This window comes from Phascolarctos cinereus, unplaced genomic scaffold (assembly GCF_003287225.1).
Source record: "Phascolarctos cinereus isolate Bilbo 61053 unplaced genomic scaffold, phaCin_HiC Scaffold_1;HRSCAF=81, whole genome shotgun sequence".
Lineage (NCBI taxonomy): Eukaryota > Metazoa > Chordata > Mammalia > Diprotodontia > Phascolarctidae > Phascolarctos > Phascolarctos cinereus.
Window position 1 is genome coordinate 228,877,685 of NW_027555514.1, and position 23,607 is coordinate 228,901,291.

Below are 23,607 nucleotides of genomic sequence, written 5' to 3' on the forward strand. Positions count from 1 at the left end.
AACTGGGCTTAACTTGGAGAAGACTAGAGGGAAGGGGGTAGACAGGATAGCTGTTTTCAAGGATTTAAAGGGCTTTCATGGAGAAGTGGGGTCAGAATTTTTTCTGCTTGACCTCACAAGGCAAAACTGGTGGCAAAGGTCACAGGAAAGATAGAGAGGCCAATTCAGGCTTGATGTCAGGAAAAACTTCCTAATGATGTCCGAGAGTGGAATGGACAACGTCAAGAGGTGCTGGGCCCTCCTTCGAAATGTTCAATCACTCCTCCGGTATACTATAACGGCGATTCTTTTTGTGCATGGATTGGACTAGATGGCCAAGTTCCTTTTCAGTTCTGTGTTGTTTACTTTTTAAATTCTGCTTCCACTTCAATGTAAAGCGAAATTAGCACAGAGTTAAGGACTGAACCTGGGATTTTATTGGCAGAGGGAACATCCAGATGAGGAAACCCCCCTCTACCAATTCCAGCTGGCACCTCCTCTGCAACTTGGGAGCTGCCTAAGGAGCAGCTGGTGGCACAGAGGATAGAGCACCTAAGCTCTATGAAGACCTAAGTTCAAACTTACTGGCTGTGTGACCCTAGGCAAGTCACTTAACCTGTTTGCCTCAGTTTCCTCACCTATAAAATGGGGATAATAATCCCACCTCCCTCCCAGGGTTGTTATGAGAATCAAATGAGATAATTGTACAAAGTAAGTGCTATGTAACAGTGAAGTATTTCAGTGGCAGGATTTGAACCCAGGTCTTTCTGGCTTCAAGACCATTTCCCTATCAAGAACCAGTGTGACTAAAATGCTCAGGGAAAATTACTATTTTACATTTTTAGTGAAAAAGAGTGAAAGGGGGCAGCTAGGTGGCGCAGTGAATAGAGCTCTGGCCTTGGAGTCAAGAGGACCTGAGTTCAAATCCAGCCTCAGACATTTAATACTTACTAGCTGTGTGACCCTAGGCAAGTCACTAAACCCTGACTGCCTCACCAAAAAAAAAAAAGAAAAAGAAAAAGAAAAAGAGTGAAAGACTTGGAATTAGAAGACTTGAATTCCAACTCAAGCCTTGCTATATATTATATCCCTTGGCCTTCAGCAAGTTACTTTACTGCTCTAGGCTTCAAATAATGGATTTAGACTAGATAAATCAATAAACAAGCATTTATTAGATACCTACTGTGTGCCAAGCACTGTGCCACATGCTGGAGATACAAAGACAAAAACGAAACAGTCCCTGCCCTCAAGAAGCTTCCATTCTACCATGGAAAACAACATGGTCACATAAATATACAACATATACACAAAGTAAATTGGGGGAGTGGTGGGGAAGCATTAATGGTTGTTGGGATCACAAATGTCTTTACGTGGAAGGAAGGCTTTGAGCTGAGTCTTGAAGGAAAGAGGTGGAAGTGAGGTGTGGATCCCAGGTGTGTGATGTGGGAAAGGCTGAGCAAAGGCAGACGGGAGATGGAATGTCATGGGCAAGGAACAGCACGGTGACCTTGGCTGGATCCTAGAGGACATGAAGAGTCACGGACAATCAAAGATAAGTTGGGGCAAGGTTGTGAAGGGCTTTGAAATGCCAAAGAGACAAATCTGCACTTGATCATTCGAGCAAAAGGGAGCCTTCCTGCTCCAAATCCCATGGAAACCAACCAAATACATTCACTTCTAAGTGCCTGGAAGTATCCTGCATATAGTAGGTATTTGACAAGCGTTTGTTAAATTCAATATTTGCAAATTATGCCACTTTTTTTTAAAGCACCTGCTGACCCTGGAAAACAGACTACTGGAAGCTTCCTTCCAATTTTCTAAGTCTGAAGTAGTCAACCTTTCCCGTGTCTGAACGCCAACCCACCAGGGCTCCGCTCTCTAGAATGGTACATTTTACTTCTCAGCCCAGTTCCAATACTTAGCTTCTTGCTGGGGGCCCCCATGTGAGGCCTGCCTCTGAACAACTGGGAGAGACTGAATCGACCAGAACATTACATCTCACACAGACTATGAAGTGGCTGTCAGATGCTAATGGCTCGATTTACCCGTTAGGGCTTATTCGCATTCTGGATCAATAAGCCTGCTGTAAAGGACTCCATACCCCATTAAGCCTCCCCTGATCCATGCAGTCCTCATGGACACCCACTGAAGTCAAGCACATGTTAAGATGTATAACTGGGTCTAAATATAAATTAGTGGCAGAAAGGCAAAGACAGTCTCAGTTCAACTGTGCTTAAGTATTTTGCTGCTTGTCCAAGCAGGAAGGGGTCCTGGGAATACACAACTAAGTTTTATAAGCACAAGTAGTGCCACCTTTCTTCTGGCCATTTGAAAAGTGGGTCACTGAGCTTTTCAAATAAAGTCAAAGGCTAGATGCTGTTTATTCCTAAAAATAACTGGGAAGTAAGTGATTCTTTAAAATGAAGATCTCAGCAACAAAAAAAGTGAAAAATAAAAAGGTTGTGAGCTAAAGAATGGGGAACTCCTGAATAATGGATTATCCTGATTTTAATCCATCATCTGACACTCACTGACTTGTGTGTGTGACTGGGCACTTCACTTAGGGCTCTAAGCAAGCAAATCTCTGGAGACTATTATAGGGGTGGTGACTACTTGCATTGGTAGACGGGAGTTTCCTAATCCGGGAGTTCTGTATACCAAAGAAATCCAAGATCTAGTGCCTAGACCAGGGGTGGGGAACCTGCAGCCTCAAGGCCACATGTGGCCCTCTAGGTCCTAAATGCAGCCCTTTGCCTGAATCCAAACTTCACAGAACAAACAGAGGGGCACATGTGGCCTCAAGACCGAATGTTCCCCACCCCTGACCTATACTATCCCAATGTTAATGCAAATTGAGAAATTTTAAACCGAAAGGGGCTTGCTTACATGTTCTACTAGCCTCCACCCCAAAATCCTGATAAAGTTAGAGACTAAAGAAGGCATTCAGATTATGAGGAAAAGACGCAATCTCTGAAACGGGGGGTCATCTTTTAGGGGTTTTTGAATGGAGATACCTTCCCTTCTATGGGATTCACAGCTAGATGTGTCTTTTTATTAAACAGAGAGGTGACGAGAAAAAAGTACACATGCCTTGCCCTTCTTTGCAAATAGGTGAGGGACTATGAGGGCAAAAGGTTCTAAAAATATAGTCCGATACAGCCACTGTATTGGTTATTTTTAACTAGGTTATTATTGTTGTTATAGGGGATTATTCAATTTCAGAAGTGTGAGAGTGAATCTCTCTCTGAAGTGGGAATCTCTCTGGCATGCAAAAATGACTGGGGTATAAAAACAAAAAATTACCAAGATAAAACTTAATTAAATAATTCTTTTAAAACTAGAGTATTGTGCTCATCATTTGGGCATCATAAAAGATCATTTAATAAATTAGAACCCCAAACATAATCCTTTTGCTGATCGGAGATTTCTTGACAGAAATCATATAATAGTGAATTCTATAAAGGCCATTTAATTTTTTCCATCCTAATTACTTTTTCCATACAACAGGAAAAAAAAAAAACATTGCACCAGAACTCAAGGACTAGAAGAAGATACAGCAGCTAGCAAGAATATCACGCGCGCGCGCACACACACGCACACACACACACACACACACACACACACACACACACACGCCCTGCCCCTTTTTACTACCTCCTCCCTCACAAAGTCAAGGACCAAATAAATACTCAAATCACACAAAACTCAGGAAAATGTGGAAAAAACACTGAGATCACTCTGTCCAACACAGAGATACACAGTACCCATGATCACTTACTATAGTCATCTTTGGATATTTAACTTAAATGGCCATAATTACATATGAAATGTGCAATACATGTCATGACAATTTTTCTTTAATTTAGCTTTTAAAGAATCATCAACGGATGTGACCTGAATCACCAAAAATTACAGCAGTCTTGTTAATCAGCCTTGAGAAACTGTCACTCTAATAAGCCTACTACCCTTTGGATCCAGGTTTCAGGCCTGCAAATACTTTGGGGTTTTTAAGGGCATGTGAGAGTTCATTGAGGAAGGAGAGGAAATGGGAATCTTTTTCTGATTTCTTAGACTCAAAAATGACAACAATGGTAAAGTGAGGCTCTGGGCGGGTCAGGAAGTAGGTGCTCTGGACTTTGTCATCGTAGAAGTGGACAATTTTCTCCAAGGTGTTCAGGTCAGAGGTCCGATCAGTCATGATCATGATGACATTGGGCCAGTGCATGACAGGCCTGTCACTGGGCAGGGATACCACAGCTGGGTACTGATCCACTCCCTTTGGGGCCTCTCGATAGGAATGAGGGTGATGGTAACCATGCCCCTGGAAGCTCTCAGAGCCTCTGTTGTCAAAGATTAAAGACACGTTGGCAGCATCATACTTCCTAATAAAGCTAGAGATCTTCCCAAAAAGGTCAGGATTGGCTTTCGCAGTCAGCGCCTTCATTTCCGAAGCTGTTGTTTGTCGGCTCAGGGCTTCATGAAAATAAAAGCTAAACTTGGCCAGGAGCATGTTCTTGAGTTTCATCAACCAAAGGAAGAGGTGCGGGGGCTGGACAGCCTTCTGAGACTGCCCTCCGAACAGATGCTTCTTAGTCTCCCGCTGCTTTTCAAAGATCTGGCCCCACGTCTGCAGCTTGGTGTGGGCGCTGTGCAAGTTGACCAGGGATGGGAGGAACTTCCACTCGGAGATCTGAGCCTGGGACTTTAAGAGATGGGCCAGGACATCAACTTCCAGCTGGAAACTGCTCTCCAAAGGGCTGAGAATTGGGTGGTGAAATCTAGAGAGAAGAAGAAAATATTTTAAAAGAAGTAAGTAGAAATATTACTCAATGTAGATTTTGCTGACCAAAACAAAAATACATTGGTCAGTTAAATGCTGTAACAGTAGGATCAAGGAGTGGGGAAAATGGAAGAATTTCAAGCCAATTCAAAGTCATTCTGAACACGTCTCAGCTTCTTAAGTCAATTTTTAATTCAGAAATATCTGCACATATTTTTAGACTTTGTCCAATGAACTTATCAGTTATGTTGATTTTCCTCTTTTTCTTTTTTATTGTCTTTAAAATGATTATATTGTTATATGGAATAGCTCTCTAGGAGGGAAAACTAATGACATCAATAAAAACTTTCAACAACTTCACTTTATGGCTATACAAATTGAGACTTTCTAGAACAGTTCTTTGTGTGGCAAATTCAATACAGGGCCCCTTTTCAAAAATAAAGGTGTTATTAATCTTGATTGTAATTCTTCTTTCTTGCTTGAGTTTGCTTATTGTTTATTGTAGAAGTAATACTGTAAGTAAGACAAACTTTTTTTTCCTTCTGGCTACTGGTTTTAAGGATACTATATGGACACCAAAAGGGCTATAAGGACACAATAAACCTAACCAGACAGACAATAACTCAGCCCTGGCTCCCAAAAGTCTGCCACATTTACATATTCATATAATAAAAAATAATAAAAGCTGGCACTTGAAGGTTCACAAAGCACTTTATAGATGTTAGCTCATTTGATGCTCACAGCAGCCCTGTAAGATAAGGTACTATTACTATCCCCACTTTACAAATGAGGTTAAGTGTCTTGCACAGGGTAAATGTCTGAGGCAGGATTTGAACTCAGGTGATCCTGAAGCCAAGTCCAATACTCTATCCACTGTGCCACTGAGATGCTTAAAAACAAAACAGACAACATAGTTAATATATAATTTTTAATTATCTTCATTTTGGTTTCTTCTCCATTAATTGTCTTTGTGTAAACATTGATCTGTTCCTACTAATAAGGTTCATATTTATTCAGAACTTGATAATTAGGAAGCACTATTTCCATAACAATTCTACGAGATAAGCAGTGCCCATGTACCAGCTACGCCTTCCCTCACTCCCCTTGGCTCACTAGGGGAAATGGAATACTCCTTGCTCCCTCCTGCCATTCCCAGGTTCTGCCTGTGCCTCCATCCCTTTGTAATCCCTCTTCCTCTCTGTTCACATCTACCCCTTCCTTCCCCAAGGAGGTCAGTACCTGGCTCCTAATTTTTTTCTCCTCCCCAATTCCTGCCCTCATACTAGGGGATTTCAACATAAATACTCAAATGCCTCAACTATTTGGTTTTTCAACCTATGACACTTCTCATGACCTACTCGTACAACCAACCTACACACACACACACACACACACACACACACACACACACACACACACACAAGGTCTTGCCCTTGATCTTGCCATCACCCACAATACATGTACCACCCCCATGTTCAAGAATTCTGAAATCCCCCGATCTGACCATCATCTCTTGGTTTTTCACCTCTCCCTCTGTCTTTCCCTACCTAACCCTACTTTCCATCCTCACTATGACCTCCAATCCCAAGACCCTTCAATTCTCCCGTAGGCTACTTCCTCTGCACTATCCATTCTCCTCTTGTACCCATCTTGACCCCTTGGTCAGTCAGCTCCTCACTAAAGTGCAGGTCTGACTGTGTCACTCCCTAATCAATAGACTCCAGTGGCTCCAGGATCAAATACAAAATGCTTCATTTGAGATTCAAAGCCCTTCAGAACCTAATCCTCTCCTACTCTCCAGTCTTCTCATACTTCCACTCCCCTACCCCAACTCTTCAGTCCAGCAACACCAGCCTCCCGGCTGTTCCATGACCAAAGCACTCCATCTCTCACCTCCAGGCATTTTCTTTGGCTGTCTTCCATGTCTGAAATGCTCTCCCTCTTCCACTCCCACTACTGACCTCCCTGACTTCACTAAAATCCTACCTTCTACAAAACCTTCTCCAAGCCCTCTTAATTCTAGTACCCTCCCTCTGTTAATTATTTCCCATTTATCCTGTAGATAGCTTGCTCTGTATATATTTGCTTGTATGCCGTCTCTCCCATGAGATTGTAAGATTCTTGAGGGCAGGGATTGTCTTTTTACCTATTTTTCTTATCCCCAGGACTTAGCACAGTGCCTGGCACACAGCAGGCACTTAATAAATGTTTACTGACTGACAGACTGACACAAGTGATTGTTAAACCCATTTAATAAATAAGAAAACGCTTAGTAAAGTTAAGTTTTCCCAGAGTCACACAATCAAGTGGCATTGCCCACACTCAAACCTGGATCTTCTGACACCAAGTGCAGGGCTTTCTATGCTACAACAGGCCGCCTGTTTCTAACCTAATAGCCAGTTAATTTAACTTTGCTTCTTGTCAGGACCTACCTAGCACTTTTTTCTTTCTTGATGAGAAAAGCCTCTTGGCCCACCCAGTGTTTTCAGATGTGGGCTATACTGATTCATGAGGTCTCTCCTGTTAAATACACAGAAACCACCCTTATAAACTTTATAACCTTTAGAAGGATTTATAGAAGCTACACTTTCTCTGGAAGGATTTCCTTAACAGGGGAGCTCCTGTTACATAGCTAGTCCATAGGCATTTGAATATTAAATTTTTAGACGTCACCTCACCCACATACAGGGAAAATGAGAAGAAAAAAGGGAGGAATAAACAAATGTAGGTTATATGAAGACAGCTAGATGGCCCATTGGACAGAGCACTGAACTTGGAGTCAGGAAGATTTGAGTTCAAATCCAGCCTCAGATGCTTATTAGTTACGCCACTTAACTGCTCTGTGTCTCAGTTTCCTCATTTGGGTGAAGATAAATGAGGATAATAATAACACCTATCTTTCCAAGCTGATGTGAGGATAAAATGAGATATTTGGAAAGCGCTTTGTAAACTTTAAAGAGCTATATAAATGCTAGCTATTATTACTGTAACATTTTTAAAAGTCACATGGATCTAGCATTTTTCCTCAGGGGACTTCAAAGTTCTTCACTTGTAATACATCACACCACACTGTGGGGTGGAAGAGAATCTGATGGAGCAGAATGTGACTCAGTATCAAGTCAGGGCTTGGAGGCTATGAAGTAGTGGGTGTGCAATGGGGGCCTTTCCAGCCCTAAATCTACGATCCTATATTATCCCAGGAATCAGTCACTGTCCCAGTTCTACTTGCAGAATTCCAGTAAGTGGGAGCTTACTTCCTCCTGTGACATCGCCTCATAGACTTCCAGCTGGAAGGAGCCCTGAGAGTCACCTAGTCCAACTCCCTGTTTTACAGATGAGAAAACTGAGGCCTAGAGAGGTGAAGTGACTTCTCCCAGGTCACACAGGCAGAGCTGGCCTTCACCCTGGCCCTCTGGCTCCAGATCTCGCATTCTTACCACCTCCAATTCCATTTTCAGACAGTTCTAATGGTTCCAAAGCTTCTCTTAAGGTTGGGCTAAAACCTGTGTCCTTGCAGCTTCCACCCACTGGGCCTAGAGGAAAAACCCACCCAGCCACTCTTCCCCATGGGACCACAGGATGGCAGGCTTGGCACTGATGGGGACCTGGCAACAATCCAAATATCTCAAGGCTGCTCTCAAAACTCCCCTTCTCCCTGCCTCCAAGTGCTCTCTTCTCTGGACTAAACACCACCAACTCCTTTAGCTTAGCATGGCCTAGCATGTTGTCTTCCATAATCTGGTCAATGTCTTCCAAAATGGGGCCCCAAAAACTGTTCACAATACTTAAGACGTGGTCTGTGAGAAGGATCCAGTGAGAGGTCTGCTGAGTGGTCTCCTTCCCTTGCTTCAGGACCCAAACTTTCATTAAGGCAGCCTAAGATTAGAGTCTTAGAAAAGACCAAGAAGGAATCCTCCATCATGGCAGGATAAAGCTTCTGTGGAAGACAGATGTGAGGTCTTGAACTAGAATCAATTGTTCAAACAATCAGAATTCATTAACGGACTACTATTGCCAGGAACTGGGCAAGGTGCTAGGGATACAAGAGAAATGAGATAGTTCAGGGCAGCTAGGTGGCACAGTGGTTGGTTCAAATCTGGCCTCAGACCAAACACTTGACACTTACTAGCTGTGTGACCCTGGGCAAGTCATATAACTCCAATTGCCTAAAAAAATTTAAAAAAAAAGAAAGAAGATAGTTCCTGCCTTCAAGGAGCTTATATTCTATCAGGGAATTGCCAAGATGAGAAGGCACTTGAGGCACTAAAATCTTCACCTTGGGAGGGTCTGGCAACAGAACATATTCACTGAAGTGTGAAGTCACATGAACTCTTTACATCTCACTGTCTTCTCACCCTGAGCTTGCCACCAGCTAGCATCCTTACAGTCTTTTGCAGTGAACTGCTTCCTAGACAGAACCCACCTCAACCTGTCTTGGTGCAGCTGATTTTTTTTTTTACCACATTTGGGATTTTGCATTTATCCTCATCACATTTACCCCTGCTCACTTCTAACCTGTCAAAATGTTCTGAGAGCCCAATCCTGTCAGCCAGCATATCACCTATTCCTGCTACTCTGTGTCACTTAAATATATGAGCAGCATCTGGCCTCTGTCGCATCAATGATAAAATGCTGGCCAGAACAGAGCCCAAGACAGGGCCCTGACAACAATATAGAGTTACTAAGATCCAAATAAAAGTATTTTTGTTTAACTGAGTAATCTACTACTATCAATTAATTAATAAATATTTATTAAGCGCCTATGTGCCAGGCACTGGACTAAGACCTGAGGATAAGAAAAGAGGCAAAAAACCAGTGCCTGCCCTCAAAAAGCTGATAGTCTCACAGGGGGAAGGCAACATGCAAACAAATATTTACAAAGCAAGCTATCTAAAGGATAAACAGGAAATAATTAACAGAGGGAAAACACTAGAATTAAGGAGTTGGGGAAAGCTTCTCATACAAGGTAGGATTTTAGTGAGGACTTGAGGGAAGCCAGTGAGGTCAGTAATTAGAGTGGAGGAGGGAGAGTATTCCAGGCTTGGAGGAGTGCCAAAGAAAATGCCCAGAGCTAATACGGAGTTTCTTGTTCATGGAACAGCCAGGAGGCCAGTGTCACTGGACTGAAAAGTACACGTTTGGAAGTACCGTGTAAGACTGGAAAGGTGAAAGGGGGCTAGGCGATGAAGGCCTTTGAATGCCAAACAGAACATTTTATAATTGCTCCAGGAGGCAAGAGGGAACCACTGGAATTTATTGGGGGTGGGGACGTTGATATGGTCAGATCTGTCCTTTAAGGAAATCATTTTGGTGGCTAAATGGAGAATAGATTGGCGTGGGGAGAGACTTGAGGCAGGCAGACCCAACAGCAGGCCACTGTAATAGTTCAGAGGTGAGGTACCAGGGAGCCTGTACAAAGGAGGTGGCAGTGTCAGAAAAGAGAAGGGAGCATATTCAAGAGATGTTGTAAAGGTGAAATCAACAGGCCTTGCCAAAAGCTTGGATGTGGCTGAAATAATTAGGAATTCAAGAGGACTCTTGGGCTGTGAGCCTGGGGATGGGAGGATGGTGTTGCCCTCTACAGTAATAGAGAAGGAAGTAGGGAGGGTTTAGGGGGAAAGATGAGTTCCATATACTGAGTTTCGGATATTTCTACTGGATATCCAATTTGAGATGTCTGAAAGGCTGTTGGAGATGTGAGAGTGGAGGTCAGCATAGATATTGGGGCAGGACAGGCAATTAAATCCATGAGAGCTGATGAGATCACCAAATGAATTCGTACAGAGCGAGAAAAAAAGAGTGCCTGGGCCCAGGACAGAACCCTGACGGACATTTTGCATCTGACTTCTGACATGGCAGCCGAGAAAGCCTAAGTGATCCTAGGCTACATTAAGAGAGACACAGCCCCCATAAATGAGGAGGCAATGGTCCTACCTAACTCTGCCCTGGCCAGCCCACAGTTGGAATCTTGTTGCCTTCATCAACACAAACCTCAAAACAGGATCTCTAAAACTGTTTTAAACACAAAACCCTCTGGGAAAGATTACAGAATCTATAATCGGGGGGGAGGGGGCAGTTGGAGAGAAATTCTGAAACTGAGTACATTAAGCTTATACTCAAAAATTTTTGCACACAGGAAGCACTTGACACACGCATTTCACATTTAATACTTTTGATGGTAAAGTTTTTGCTAACACCAAAATGTTCCCCACAGTGATATACTAGGATTCTGTGGGGCCTTGTTGAGAGTCCCAGAATTTTTTAATTAGAAGGACTGTCACTGTATCCACCCAAACCACAAAAAAAAATCCCTTTTATAACATACTCAACAGGTGGTCACCTGGCTCCGACTCAAAGACCTTCAGTACAGGGAAGCTAACTCCACCCAACCCATGCCACTTTTGATGAGAAGCTATAAAGAGGCAAACTGAGGCCTCCAACCACTGCTACTCATTCACAGGATCACAGATAGAGCTAATAGGGCCCTCAGAGTCCAAGCCCCTCATTTCACAAACGAGGAAACTGATTGTGACTAATCCAAGGTCACAGAGGCAGTGTCAGAGACAGGATTTGAACCTGAGTCATTTGATTCTGGAGCCAGGGTGGTTAGCCAAGGACAACAAATCAAAAATCCTGGAAGACAGCCACGTCCTCCCTACATCTTGTCTCCTCCAAACTGAACATCACTAATTTCTTCAACATATGCTGATATGGCACGAACTAGAGGCTGTTCCACATCCTAGTTTACCACTTCAAGACACTGTCCAGTTAATCGATGTCCTTCCTAAACATAGTGCCCAAAATGGAGCACACTACTATAAGCAGAGTCTGACCAAGAGCTCGCCAAGAGAGATGCCCATCACCACCTAATCCCTAGATGCTATCTATCCCTCTCGATGCAGCCAAAGATCACATTTAACTTTTGTGGCTGAAATATCACACTCTGCACGTACTGAGCTTGCTGACCACAAAAACTCCCAAACCTGGTTGAGATAAACTGCTATACAGAAACAGCTAGGAGGCCCAGTGGATAGAAAGTCAGTAAGACCTGAGTTAAAGTCTGACCTCCGGCACTTACTAGCTGTGTGACCCTGTGCAAGTCCCTTACCTTCTATCTGCCTTAGTTTCCTCAGCTCTAAAACAGAGCTAATAATAGCACCTCCCTCCCAGGTTGTTCTGAGGATCAAATCATATACTTCATGGATTCTTTGTCATCCACCAGTTAGAAGTGGTGGGGAACCTAGGAACACGTCCAGATAGTAAGCTGTTGAAATTGCTTAAAGTAATTAAAATTAAATTAAAAAAATTTTTTAAAAACCATTCAGCAACAAATAACTGTCATTAGCTTTCCTACGTGCTTCCCTTTTCCTCATTTCCAATGCTGTCCTTAAAAGACTATGAATTCACTGTACAAACCTTGAAAAATAATTTTGGATTAGCTATTCCCCAGATACATGGAATGTTTTAAATGTTCAACATCTATTAGGGGTTAGTGACAAAGTTATATTTCATCCTTAAGAGCAGCTAAAAAATTCATGCTAATGTAGGCCCACCACGGCTCAGGATTAGCAGTACACTGCATCATTTCCCCAATTCCATGCTGCTTGGTGGCTGGAAGCTTTTCATGTTTCACTCCAGAGCAGGATGTTAAATTATTGTAATGCAAAAATACACATTTTAGCCATGGTAGAGAGCTTGAAAGGGTCTGAAAGCAGTATAAATTGACAGCTTTGTGACGAGAAGATCTACTCTAATTATTGTAAGGGCTCAGAACTGTCTCTAAGAAGCAAAAGAGGGTTCTTATAACATTCTAATGAGCAGATCCCCATAGTCTGAGAAAATTTCTACCTCCTGAACATCTGCACAGTCTGAATTCCTTGGAGAAATGCCAAGCCCCGCACTTTAAATCAGCTGAGTCAGCAGCAAGGCCTTCTGGGGGGCTGAAGCTAAGGGCATCCCCAATGTTCTTTTCTAAGGCAGAGCTTCTTAAACTTTTTCCACTAGTGACCCTTTTTTGCATTTTGGCAGCATTTAGTGGTGTGACAGCATATGCAATACAAAGTGCACGTATTCTGTGCTCAGAACCAAGGCTGCAAGGAAGCTGCTCGGGAAAGTGCTACCAGAAACACCTTGATTCATTATGCATTTGATTTTTAATTAATTTTTGGTTGTTGCATATTCGGGAACCTTTTACTGTTGCCAAATTTTTCATAATCCCATATGAGGTCACAACCCACAGTTTAAGAAGCGCTGTTCTAGAGCACCAGATTGGGAGCCAGAGGACCTGGGATCTCTTCTCTGCTACTCACCCACCTGGACAACCCTGGGCAAATCAGCGAATTTCTCTGGCCCTACTTCTCTTCTGTAAATTAAGAGCTATAGATTAGAGGACCTCTAAGATCAGCTCTAGATCTATGAACCCATCTAAAAACACAATATTTTCATCTGGAGTTATAGTAAAAAAGAATACTAGATTAGAGCCAAGAGGTCTTGGTTCCCATTGAAGTTCTGCTATTAACTCACTGCGAGATTTTAACTAACCCTGAACTTCAATTTCCTTTCTGTAATATGGGGAATTGGACAAATTCAGGGGTTCTTAGCCTTTTCTGTCATAGATCCCTTTGGAAGGAGGCTGAAGCCTTTGGAGCTCTTCTTAGAATTATGTTTTTCAATAATTGAAGGAAATGATAAATTTCAAAAGTTACTGAAAAATAAAGATGCCACCTCTTTTTGTTCTAAGTTCACAAACTTCCTGAAAGCTATCAATGGACCTCGAGGTTAGGCACCTTGGAACACATGTCCTGTTAATAGCTCACTATCATTTATATAAGGTTTGCCAAGTGCTTTGCAAATATGATTCATCTAGTCTTCACAACAACCCTGAGAGGCAGGTGAGAATAACATCCTCATTCTACTGATGATGATACTGAGGCAGACAGAGGTTAAGTGGCCTGCCCAGGGTCACAAAGCTACCGTCTGGGGCTGGATTTGAAGTCGGGTCTTCCTGAGTCCAGTTCTAGAGCTCCATCCACTACACCACCTCACTCCCTTCAATGCCTTCTGATTCTAAAATCTTATTATTTAAGACAGTGGTCATGAGCAATAAGACTGAACGTGTTCTCCACATGCATATTAAATGCTGCAAGTGCACTGTGTCTAAAATTATTAAGCTACAGTAGTGCTGATGGGCTTATGAATTTTTTTTTTAGTAAGCATTAACCTTGCTGAACCACATATGAGGAACTCACAAATTGTTTCATTAATAGTCTTCCCTTCAGTAAGAATTCTGGCAATTGAAAGAGCTCCAACAGAGAAGCTTTGTCCTCTGAAATGCAAATGGTAACCACGTGAAGTACTGTTATTTCAAATGATACTATTTCTATTCTAGCTATAAACTTAAAAAAATTAAAACCATTGAATAAAATCTCCCATACCATGGAAAGCTGCAGTTGTCCAAAGTGTATGCTAAAAGAGATTATTCCTGTTATAATAAATGTCTTATCCATATTCTTACTCTTTTTTCATGAGATTAAATATTAATTTTCATGAAGAGGCATACAGTGAGTATAATTAGGATGCATCATAATCAACAAGGAAGTATGAAAAACGGGAATAAAGGATGTTCCTGAGAAACTGCATTCCTGAGGAAGAGACATGGACTAGTCATATGACAAGAGCACAAGTAACCAGCCAGAGGACTCCACTGGTGCCTTGGAGATGTCCAAAAAAAGCAAGGTGAGCCTTGCATGCACAATGCATGCAGAACTATGGGGAGAACAAGGACAAGAGTGACAATGGAATGGCCAGGCATGGATAAGGTGCAATCTGAATCAATGGAGGGACCTTCTGAATCCATAAGATCCCAGATCCATTTAAGTATTTATGTATTTTCCAAGATTAATTATTTTTTTTACTGGGCACAGAACAGAAAAAATTATCAGGTATTGTTTTGTGCTCATCGTATATTATAGAACCAGGTTAATATATTCAAAGCTAACTACCACTGGATTAGGAAAAACATCTATTGCTACCACTTAAAAAAAAAAAAAGAAACAACTCACATCATCTCCCTGTCCTATTAGGAATGTATCTTATTAAAAAAAGAGACATGCTTATCCAGCAAGGGCTGAATTAGAATAATTCTCCTTCCTATGCATTTTACTGTACCTACTTCAGACCTATAACATGCTAAAACTCCTATCCTGTGGAAGGCAATTCCACAAAAGATGCTAATGATTCTCAAGAATGGCTAGTGGTCCAACTCCTCTTATCTTCCAGAATTTAAAAAAAAAAAAGAAGAAAAAAGAAAAAGGGAGAAGGAAAAATACCTTCAAAACTATTCTACTCTGAACCCAATTAGCATTCTCAAGGAAAACAAATATAATTTTTTAAAAAAATCTGCTTCCAATTTATCTCAGTTAGCAGGCTGGGTCTTTGCAACAACTCACAGCAGAAAGGCCTTTAAAATGAAAGCCAGGGTTTTAGGCTTTATGTATTCATCAAGTTTGTTCCATTTCTGAATACAAAAACATCCTCTTAGTTGAAAGACTAGCCACAGAATTTTTTTATGATGCCATTTATGCTCTGAGTATAGTTTATTCACCCAGCAGGAACTGACCCATTATGTTGAAAATTGAGTGCATTAGTTCTTCTGAAACAATATGAGACCAAAGGGTAAATTACTCCTTCAGAATGCTGAGACCTCAAAAAAAGAAAAAAGAGTTAATAGTTTTCTGATGCACAGCACCAAATCAAAAAAAGAAAAAAAAAAGAAAAAACAACCCTGTCTGCCACAAAGGCAAAGAGCCCAGCAAAAGGGCAGTATTCATCCGAATCTTTCATCCTAAGGAAACTCAATACAGTACACAGAGCTCTGAACTTTCAGAATTGACAAAATAGGAAAGTAATTTTGTTTAAATTAATCCCAAAGCCTCTAACTGAAGGAATTCTCAGATTAGGGTATACCACGTACTAGATAAAGACACACTGGGAAAGTGGAATACTGTGCCTTTGTTTTACTGAACATTTCAGGAATAAAAAGGGTAGGGTCTGGATTGGCAATTTCATTAGTATTGGAACTACCATGGAAGGAGACTCCCTGCACTAAGAGTTTTTACAAGGAGGTTAAGTGACTTGCCCAAGATCACAGAGCTAGGAGGTAAAGCAGTTGATTTAAAACTGGGCCTTCCTGGCTTCCCCTACACCATGCTGCCTCTTACTTAAATACACCCTGAACGTTAAATACCCGTTCGAAGAAGGAAAGAGGAGAATCAAGCCTTGGCAGCTGTGTATAAAACCAAGGTACTTCCAGGAAGAGTTGGAATGTGGATGGCCGACAAAAACGAGAATCAAGTGTAGAATAGCTGAACAAATGATGGTTATGAATGGAATGGCATATTGCTGCTTCAGACAAAATGACACCCACAATACAATGAAAGCCATGAATGGCAGGGTGAGTCCCACAACCCCAGAAGAAGAGTCTATCCAATAAGAGGATACAGACAAGCAACCTGACAAGGAAGTCAGGGTTGGAAGAACTGGGCTGACCCATCCCAGTCCCAAAGAACAGAGAGTAAAATGCCCATCCATCCTTCTAGCAAAGAAGCATGAGAGGCTGCCTACATGGCGCTGCCAGAGACAGCTGCTGCTTGGCTTCCCTTCATTGTTTTTCTTTGTTATGATGGACTCTTCTGTCAGAGGCAGGGAGATAATCAGAAATAATGGTGATGATCATCAATAAAACCTAGGAACAAAAAAACCCTAGGGTTCAACAGTCAGTCCAGGGTCATGTCAAGGCTCACGAAGGAAAGATCAAAGAGTGCTATTCAGAAAAAAAAATATCTGTTAAATAAGGACGAGAATTTCCATAGCGCATCATTGTCCTGGTGCGTTCATAAACAGCAGGCCGCCGGGTAACACCGTGTAGACACGGTGCTGTACACAGTCCCTTAGACCCGAGGCCAAATCCGGCCTCAGACACACACTAGCTGCGTGACCCTGGGCAAGTCATTCAAACTCAGTTTCTGTATTTGTGAAATGGGGATAACAGCACCTACCTCCCATGACTGTTGTGACGAGCAAATGAGATACCAGATGTCAACTGCGCGGCAAATCTCAAAGCACTATCCTTATCACGGATATCATTATTATTATTAACAGATGCTTATTGACTGACTGGTGGTGGTTAGGCTTCAAGGATACCCAGCACGTCAAAGAGAGCTGACTACCATCTTTAAGTCTCACTTTTGACACAAATAGGTTGCATGACCCTGGGAAAATCATTTGAAGTCCAAGTTATAAACAACTCTATGAAAGAAATGTTCCTAATCACTACTAAGAGAAGTGAAAAATAAAATAACTCTGAAATTCTACCTCACACCCATCAGATGAGCAAAGATGACAAAAAAGGGCAGCTAGGTGGCACAGTGGATAGAGCCCTGGCCCTGAAGTCAGGAGGACCTGAGTTCTAATCTGGCCTCCAACCCAACACTTGACACTTACTTGTTGTGTTACCCAGGGCAAGTCACTTAACCCCAACTGCCTTAAAAAAAAAAAAGATGACAAAAAAAGGAAAATGACAATTGTTGGAGATGTTACGGAAAGACAGGCACACTCATGACTTCTCAGTGGAGCTGTGAAATTAATGATCCTTCCACCAGTGAAACCAATTTGAACCATACCCCAGAACCATTCACCCAGCAACAGCACTCCTAAGCATGTACCCCAAGGGGATCAGAGGTGGAGAGAAAGGACCCACATGTACAGAAATATTTTTAGCAGCACTTTTTGTTGTAGCAAAGAACTGGAAAAAAGGGGTATGGGGAATGGCTGAATAAATTATGGTGTATGAATGTAATGGAATATTATTGAGCCACATAAAATGGAGTGGATTCTGAGAAGCCAGAGAAGACTTGAATATTGAAATGATGTCAAATGCACTCTTCAGAGCCAGAAGAATTTATACAATGATCACAATGTTGCAAAAGAGAACAGCTGTGAAACAAATGAGAACTCCATTCAATATAATGATCAATCACAATTCCGGAGGACTGATAATGACTAATGTTTCCTTCCTTTTTGTAGAGAGGTAACAGAATAGAGGTGCAGAATGGGAAATGTCTTGGCATACAGCCAGTGTGTGGATATTCTGCTTGACTCTACTTATTTGTTACAAAGGAAGGACTAATGGGGGAGTGGAGCGGGAGAGGTAGTTATGGAGTAGAAGGTTAGTGATAGTGACACTCGAAAAAAGGAAGAAAAGAAAAGAAAAGAATGTGAAAAACTTTTTCTAAAATGCACAGAAGAGAACAGTATAAATTTGAGAAGGGGATACAAACACATTTAATATGCATATTTTAAAAAACCCTAAGATTACAAAGTAATGATTTATGATGTTATGTGTAATACTCTTTTCCCATTTTTTATATATGGAAAAGTTCATGTTTGTTAAGGTCATAACTTAATTTCTCTGTGCCCCAGGTAAGAGCTCACATCTGCTTGTGCACAGTTGCCCCCAGGGCCCAGAAAGGATGATAGAGACATTTACATACATGTATATGTACACAAATACATACATACATGTATATACACACATATATATATTTGGTAGCTAGGTAGCATAATTGATAGAGTCCTGGGCCTGGAGTCAGGAAGACCTGAGTTCAAATCTTGCCTCAGACACTTACTAGCTGTGTGACCCTGAACAAATAACTTAACCTCGGTTGGCCTCAGTCTCCTCATATGTAAAAATTGGGATAATAATAGCACCTCTTCCCAGGGTTATCGTGAGGATCAGATGAGATAACCTAAAGCATTTAGTATAGCACCTTACACTATATATCACCTATACGTACAAGGTGCTACATAAATGTTAGCAATTATTTTTACATACATATACATACATTTTTACACATACATGTAAAATATATACATATATATTTATTTACACACCCACAATTCTTTTTCTATAATCTCACTCGAAGCATAAAAGAGGATGGGGAAAGTGGGGAGGGGGGCTCTCAGCAGCCCACTAGACCTCATCAACACCTAAGCTGCGTCATGATGTTACACTGACCTGGAGCTGTATTTTTTCAGGATGGACTCCAAAAGACTGACTAGCTCTTCGGAGTTTATGAACTTCTGAGTGCTGAGGGTGTACATCTTCTCATAGAAGTCAGCAATTTCCACTCGAGCCTGAACAAAGAAACAGAGCTGCTCGGACAAATGGGACAGGAGCTCTTCCAAGTGAGGAACAGTCCCCCCTGCAGCACCACGGCCAGTCACTACCACCTTCTTCAACTCATTGTGCAGTGAGGTGTAAATGGTCCGGATGGAATCCTTTCTGCTGAAAAAGGACTGCCCACCTGTTAGGGTAAATGACAGGGGCACATTACTGGTGAGAAAGAGCAACGAGAGGAGGAAAGGACCAGTTTCTAAAATAAAAAAACCCCTGATCTCAAGATCTTACTCTGCAGGTTCTCCGGCAGTGTTCAAGGAAGCCTATAATCAGAATTTGAATACATTCTGATTTATAATTCACTTAATAAAAGATTAAATGAATACTCATTACCATGTTCCTGAGGCCAAAAAAAAATTAGTCTTTCCACCCCACCTTTGAGTTTCAGATCTAATTCAATGGCTGTACCTCTGATCCAGAAGCACTATATCTCTCCTGGCACTTTTAAATGAAGTAAAATATGCAAGTCAGAACATGACCTTCCCACCATCACCACCTCATTTTAGACTGTTAACTTTACCATATATTTACATACATTATTTATATATTTTATATACATACATTAAGCAGAACCTGCATATAGATGGTCTCTAGAGAGACCATCCAGGAACTTCCTAAGAACCCTGTCTACACAATCCACACAGAAGAAAGGCTTCTAATATTTGACAAGGGATTAGACACTAACAAGAATCACAATTTAAATTACTGATAGCAAAAGCCAAGCAGGAATTCAACCATAACTGCAGCTAAGGGGGTCTAAGGGGAATCTGCAAAGCCTAACAGCAAACGTGCAGAGGGCTGGAGAGAGGCAACATTTCACCAGCTCCTTAGCAACCAGAGGTCTCTATGTAGTCAATGAATTTAGAAGCTTGCTTCACAGATATCTTCTCATTCAATCCCACATCTTACCAAAAGACCAAAAACAACAGAGCCTCAAAGGAAGGACAGAAGCACAGCTCTCACAACTGCTGAAGCCTCAGGAAAGGGCAGAGATACTTTTTACTGATTACCTCGGAACTCTGTCTTAATAGTCAAAGATCTACATCACTCAAAGGACATCTCATTTAAAAAAAATTTTTTTAAGTGAAGTTGTTTGTTGAAATGACCTATTTAAGCAGCTAATCCCAAACCAGTCAATTAAGGAAAGCTTTCACAATACTTCCCAATTCTTGTCCACTTTTGTTTCAAATCCTAAGTCACATTTATACTCCTTTTCCATTATCACCCAAGAACTATTTCATTCAAAAAGTTTTCCTTTACTTTTCTCCAAACCTTCAATTTCATTATCACAGGAATTATTGGTATGGAAACTCCCTCCCCCAATGCAGCTGGACATTTCATCAGTAACTTATAGTCTTAGTGGAGTACCTAGGGATCTGAGAGGTTCACTAACATGCTCACAGTTACAAAGCCAATATATGCCAGAGGTAGTTCTGGAACCCAGTCTGCCCTTTATAGAATTTACCATCTTGCCAATTATCAGCTCCAGTTCCTAAACAAAGAAAACAACAACAAAAGCAAACTCTGATAATGACCTACATAAATATATATTCTTGTCCCAAGTCCCGCCTATCCTACAGTTCCTTGTGAACAAAGCTGGGCATTAGAAAATCTGTGGAGAGAGTACATTCTTGGTAAGCCAATACAAAGCACAGAAGTAGAAAACAGAAGGTTGTATATGGGTGGTGTCATGAACCTCAAGTTTTACTATTTCAAGTAAAAGTGGGAATAATGTGAAATCAGTCTAGAAACGTAGGTTAGAGCCAGACCGTGAAGAGTATTAAATGCCAGATGAAGCTTCTTGAGATAGGGAGGGACATGGTCCGACTTGGGCTTTAGTAATAACAATATGGCAGCTACATGGAAGATAGGTTGGAAAGGGAAGAGAATGGGAGGTAGGAAGACCGCCAATTCGAAGCCTATACTAACAAACAGTCCAGGTGAGAGTTGATGAAGGCCTAAATGCGGAGGACGTAAATGGCCAAGGCTTGGCATCTGACTGGCTATGAGATATAAAGGAGACAGAGGAGGCAAGGATAGCTCTGAGGCTTTGCACCTGAGTGACTAACGAATGGTGGAATCCTCAGTACAAATAGCAAAGCTAGCGGGACAGATTCAAAGTGTTAAATTGTGTCAAAAGCTGCAAAGACTTCAAGAAGGATGAGCACTGAGAAAAGTCCATTGTATTTAGCAAACAACATATGTTTGGCAATCTTGACAGAACTGTTTCAGTCAAATAACTGGGGCAGAAGCCAAATTGCAAAGGTTTGAGAAGTGAGAGGTGAGAAAAGTGGAGGCATGGATGAGACCAGGGGTGAGGAAACTGTTGCCTCAAGGCCACATGTGGTCCTCTGGTTCCTCAAGCGGGGCCCTTTCACTGAATCACCTTTGGACTAGACAGTTCTTTTTTTTTCCCTAGGAGTTTTGCTGTGAAAGGGGGAAAATATATAGAGACTGACTGGAGGGAGTGGTGAGTGGGGGAGGGGTAAACCGTGAAGATTTTTTTTTTAAAGGATAGGAGAGATTTTGCAGGCAATAGGTATAAAGAACAGTTTGAAAATCAGGTATGGAATGGGAAGACTGAAGGGGCAAGTACCTAGAGAGGAAAGGAGATGGGGGAGGGGGAACCAAGTGGGGGAAAAGATTAAAGGCACAAGTAGACGGTTTTACTTTGGCAAGGACAACTTCATCATGACTTGTGATGTTTTTGCCAAAGGGAGACTATATGATGTCATTATGTGGATGGAACCCAATTTACACACTTAGTTTCTGGTTTTGGCAGTTTTCTCATTTGTGATGATAACCATACCCCTACAGAAAACTGCAAACATAAGAGATAAATTTATACTCTGAGCTCCCACAAAACAGCTGCCTAATATGTAATATGCTTGGAATTAAAAGGGGGAAGAGAGTTAAAAACATACATAAATTATTTGATCACTGGTGCCAATGATTCCATATCCGAATTTTCAACTTTCCTTGTATTTGAATCACTGCTACAGGATTCATGTTAAAATTTCAGAAGGTCCCGCCCCACGTGTCCACCTTAAAAGCTCTATGATCAAGATGAGACAGGCGCTAGTAGGGGAAAAATAAAAAAACTGGGCCATTAACCTGATAGTAATTATTTACTCAAGAGCCTAGTCCTTCATAGTCACCACTCAGACTGTGTACTTATTAGACTGAAAAACAAGGCCAGTGACTCAAATTCTAAGAAAAATTAAGGGTTGGAATTTAACATGTATAGGGTAATAACAATCGTTACTCATCTTCGATGACGAATAACATAAGCAAGGAAGATGGAAAGTAAAGCAAAAGAAGGCAATGAGTGATGAAAGGAACATCTGGGGCCACTTAGGACAAGGGTGCAGGAGTGGAAGGAGGAAAAGAGACCCCATCCCACCTCCAGGGTCCTGCCACCCCCAGATGCTACACTGGTGGGGAGAGCAAGCTGAGGTCATGAGGGTTTTTTTTTCTTTTTTCAGTTCCTATTTCTGAGACCTTTCTCTTTGGAGACGATTTTTTTTTAACTAACAGATGTAAAATTCTATTAGGTTTTCTAAGAGGCTTATTACTGGGGACTAGGAACCGGACATTAGCGCAGTAGGCATTAGCAACAGCAGTCATCGGACCTAATTTGGGGAGATGATTACTTCCCAATGACCAATTAATGCAACACGGTGGGGGGGGGAGTTTCGGTCCCGGACCCCGCAAGGGTCGCTATCGCCTGCGAAGCCAAGTGAGCAGAGGAAGGAGGCGGGGGAGGAGTTGTTTTTGTTTTTAGGGGAAGGGGAAGGGAAGAGGAGAATGGACGGGGAAGCAAGAGCGCACGTCTGGGGCCACTCGTGACTTGTCACAAGTGGGGGGGGCATGACCCCGCGGCTCAGGACGCCCCCCCCCGGGGAGGCCTCCCGCAGAGGCTGAGGGCTCCGGCCGGCAGGGCGCCCCCCCGGGGTCACGCCAGGGTCAAGGGCATGGGGGAGGGGCCGGCGGGGCTGGAGGGAACGGTACCTAGTTTCTGCCCCAGGTAGGTAAGGCTGTGATAGGCCTTCTCGGCAGCGGCCAGGTGGGCCAGGGCGGCCAACAGCGCCAGCCAGCTGCCCCCCGCGCTCTTGTTGGCCTCCCGCTCCTTCTCCACATTGTCCTTGGCCTTGTCGTACGAGAAGATGCCCAGGTGCGAGAAGAAGGTCTCCAGCACCGCCTGCTCCACCGGCACCGGGGCGGCCAGCGGGATGGACTCCCCCATGCGAGCCGGTCCCCTCCGCCCGCCGGGGCTCCGCCCCTAGCCCCGCCCCCGAGGGCCCGCCCCCAGCGCGCTCGCCGGCCTGCGCTCGGCCCGACCCCACGTGGCTGTCGGCTTCCCCCGGCTTCCCTCTCCGCGCCCCCGCCGCGCCGCGCCCGCTTCCGGGTTCTGAGCGTGCGCGTGCGCGACGGCTTGAAGGAGGGCGTGCGTGCGTGCGTTCGTGCTCGAGCCCGCCGCGGAGGCGCTACTGAGCGACACCGCCCCTCGTGGGCGGATCCGGGAAGCGGAGAGGGAGTGAGAGCGGTAGCCAGTTCGGACTTCGAGGAAACCAGTGGCCTGAGCCCAGGCCTGGCCGAGCTCCTGCGGCCA

The 23,607-nt window shown here is 42.8% G+C and overlaps 1 protein-coding gene across 1 annotated transcript; it reads right to left on the minus strand.

Annotated features, from left to right (window-relative positions):
* Nucleotides 1-1,128: 1,128 nt before the first annotated feature.
* KICS2 (KICSTOR subunit 2) lies at nucleotides 1,129-23,276 on the minus strand. The gene is made up of 3 exons (XM_020990184.2): nucleotides 23,007-23,276; nucleotides 18,834-19,122; nucleotides 1,129-4,757 (listed from the first exon to the last, which is right to left on the minus strand). The coding sequence occupies exons 1-3, from the start codon at nucleotides 23,239-23,241 to the stop codon at nucleotides 3,941-3,943; spliced, it is 1,341 nt and encodes a 446-aa protein (XP_020845843.1). The 5' UTR covers nucleotides 23,242-23,276; the 3' UTR covers nucleotides 1,129-3,940.
* Between the last annotated feature and the right edge of the window lie 331 nt (nucleotides 23,277-23,607).

Bases quoted from the DNA above. Each gene is read 5' to 3' on its own strand.
- KICS2 (XM_020990184.2), bottom strand. From the start codon at position 23,241: ATGGGGGAGTCCATCCCGCTGGCCGCCCCGGTGCCGGTGGAGCAGGCG. The intron at 19,123-23,006 runs GTACCGTTCCCT...TTACCCTAACAG, and splicing joins CTACCTGGGGCAGAAACTAG to GTGGGCAGTCCTTTTTCAGC. The intron at 4,758-18,833 runs GTCAGTGTAACA...TCTTCTCTCTAG, and splicing joins CTGAAAAAATACAGCTCCAG to ATTTCACCACCCAATTCTCA.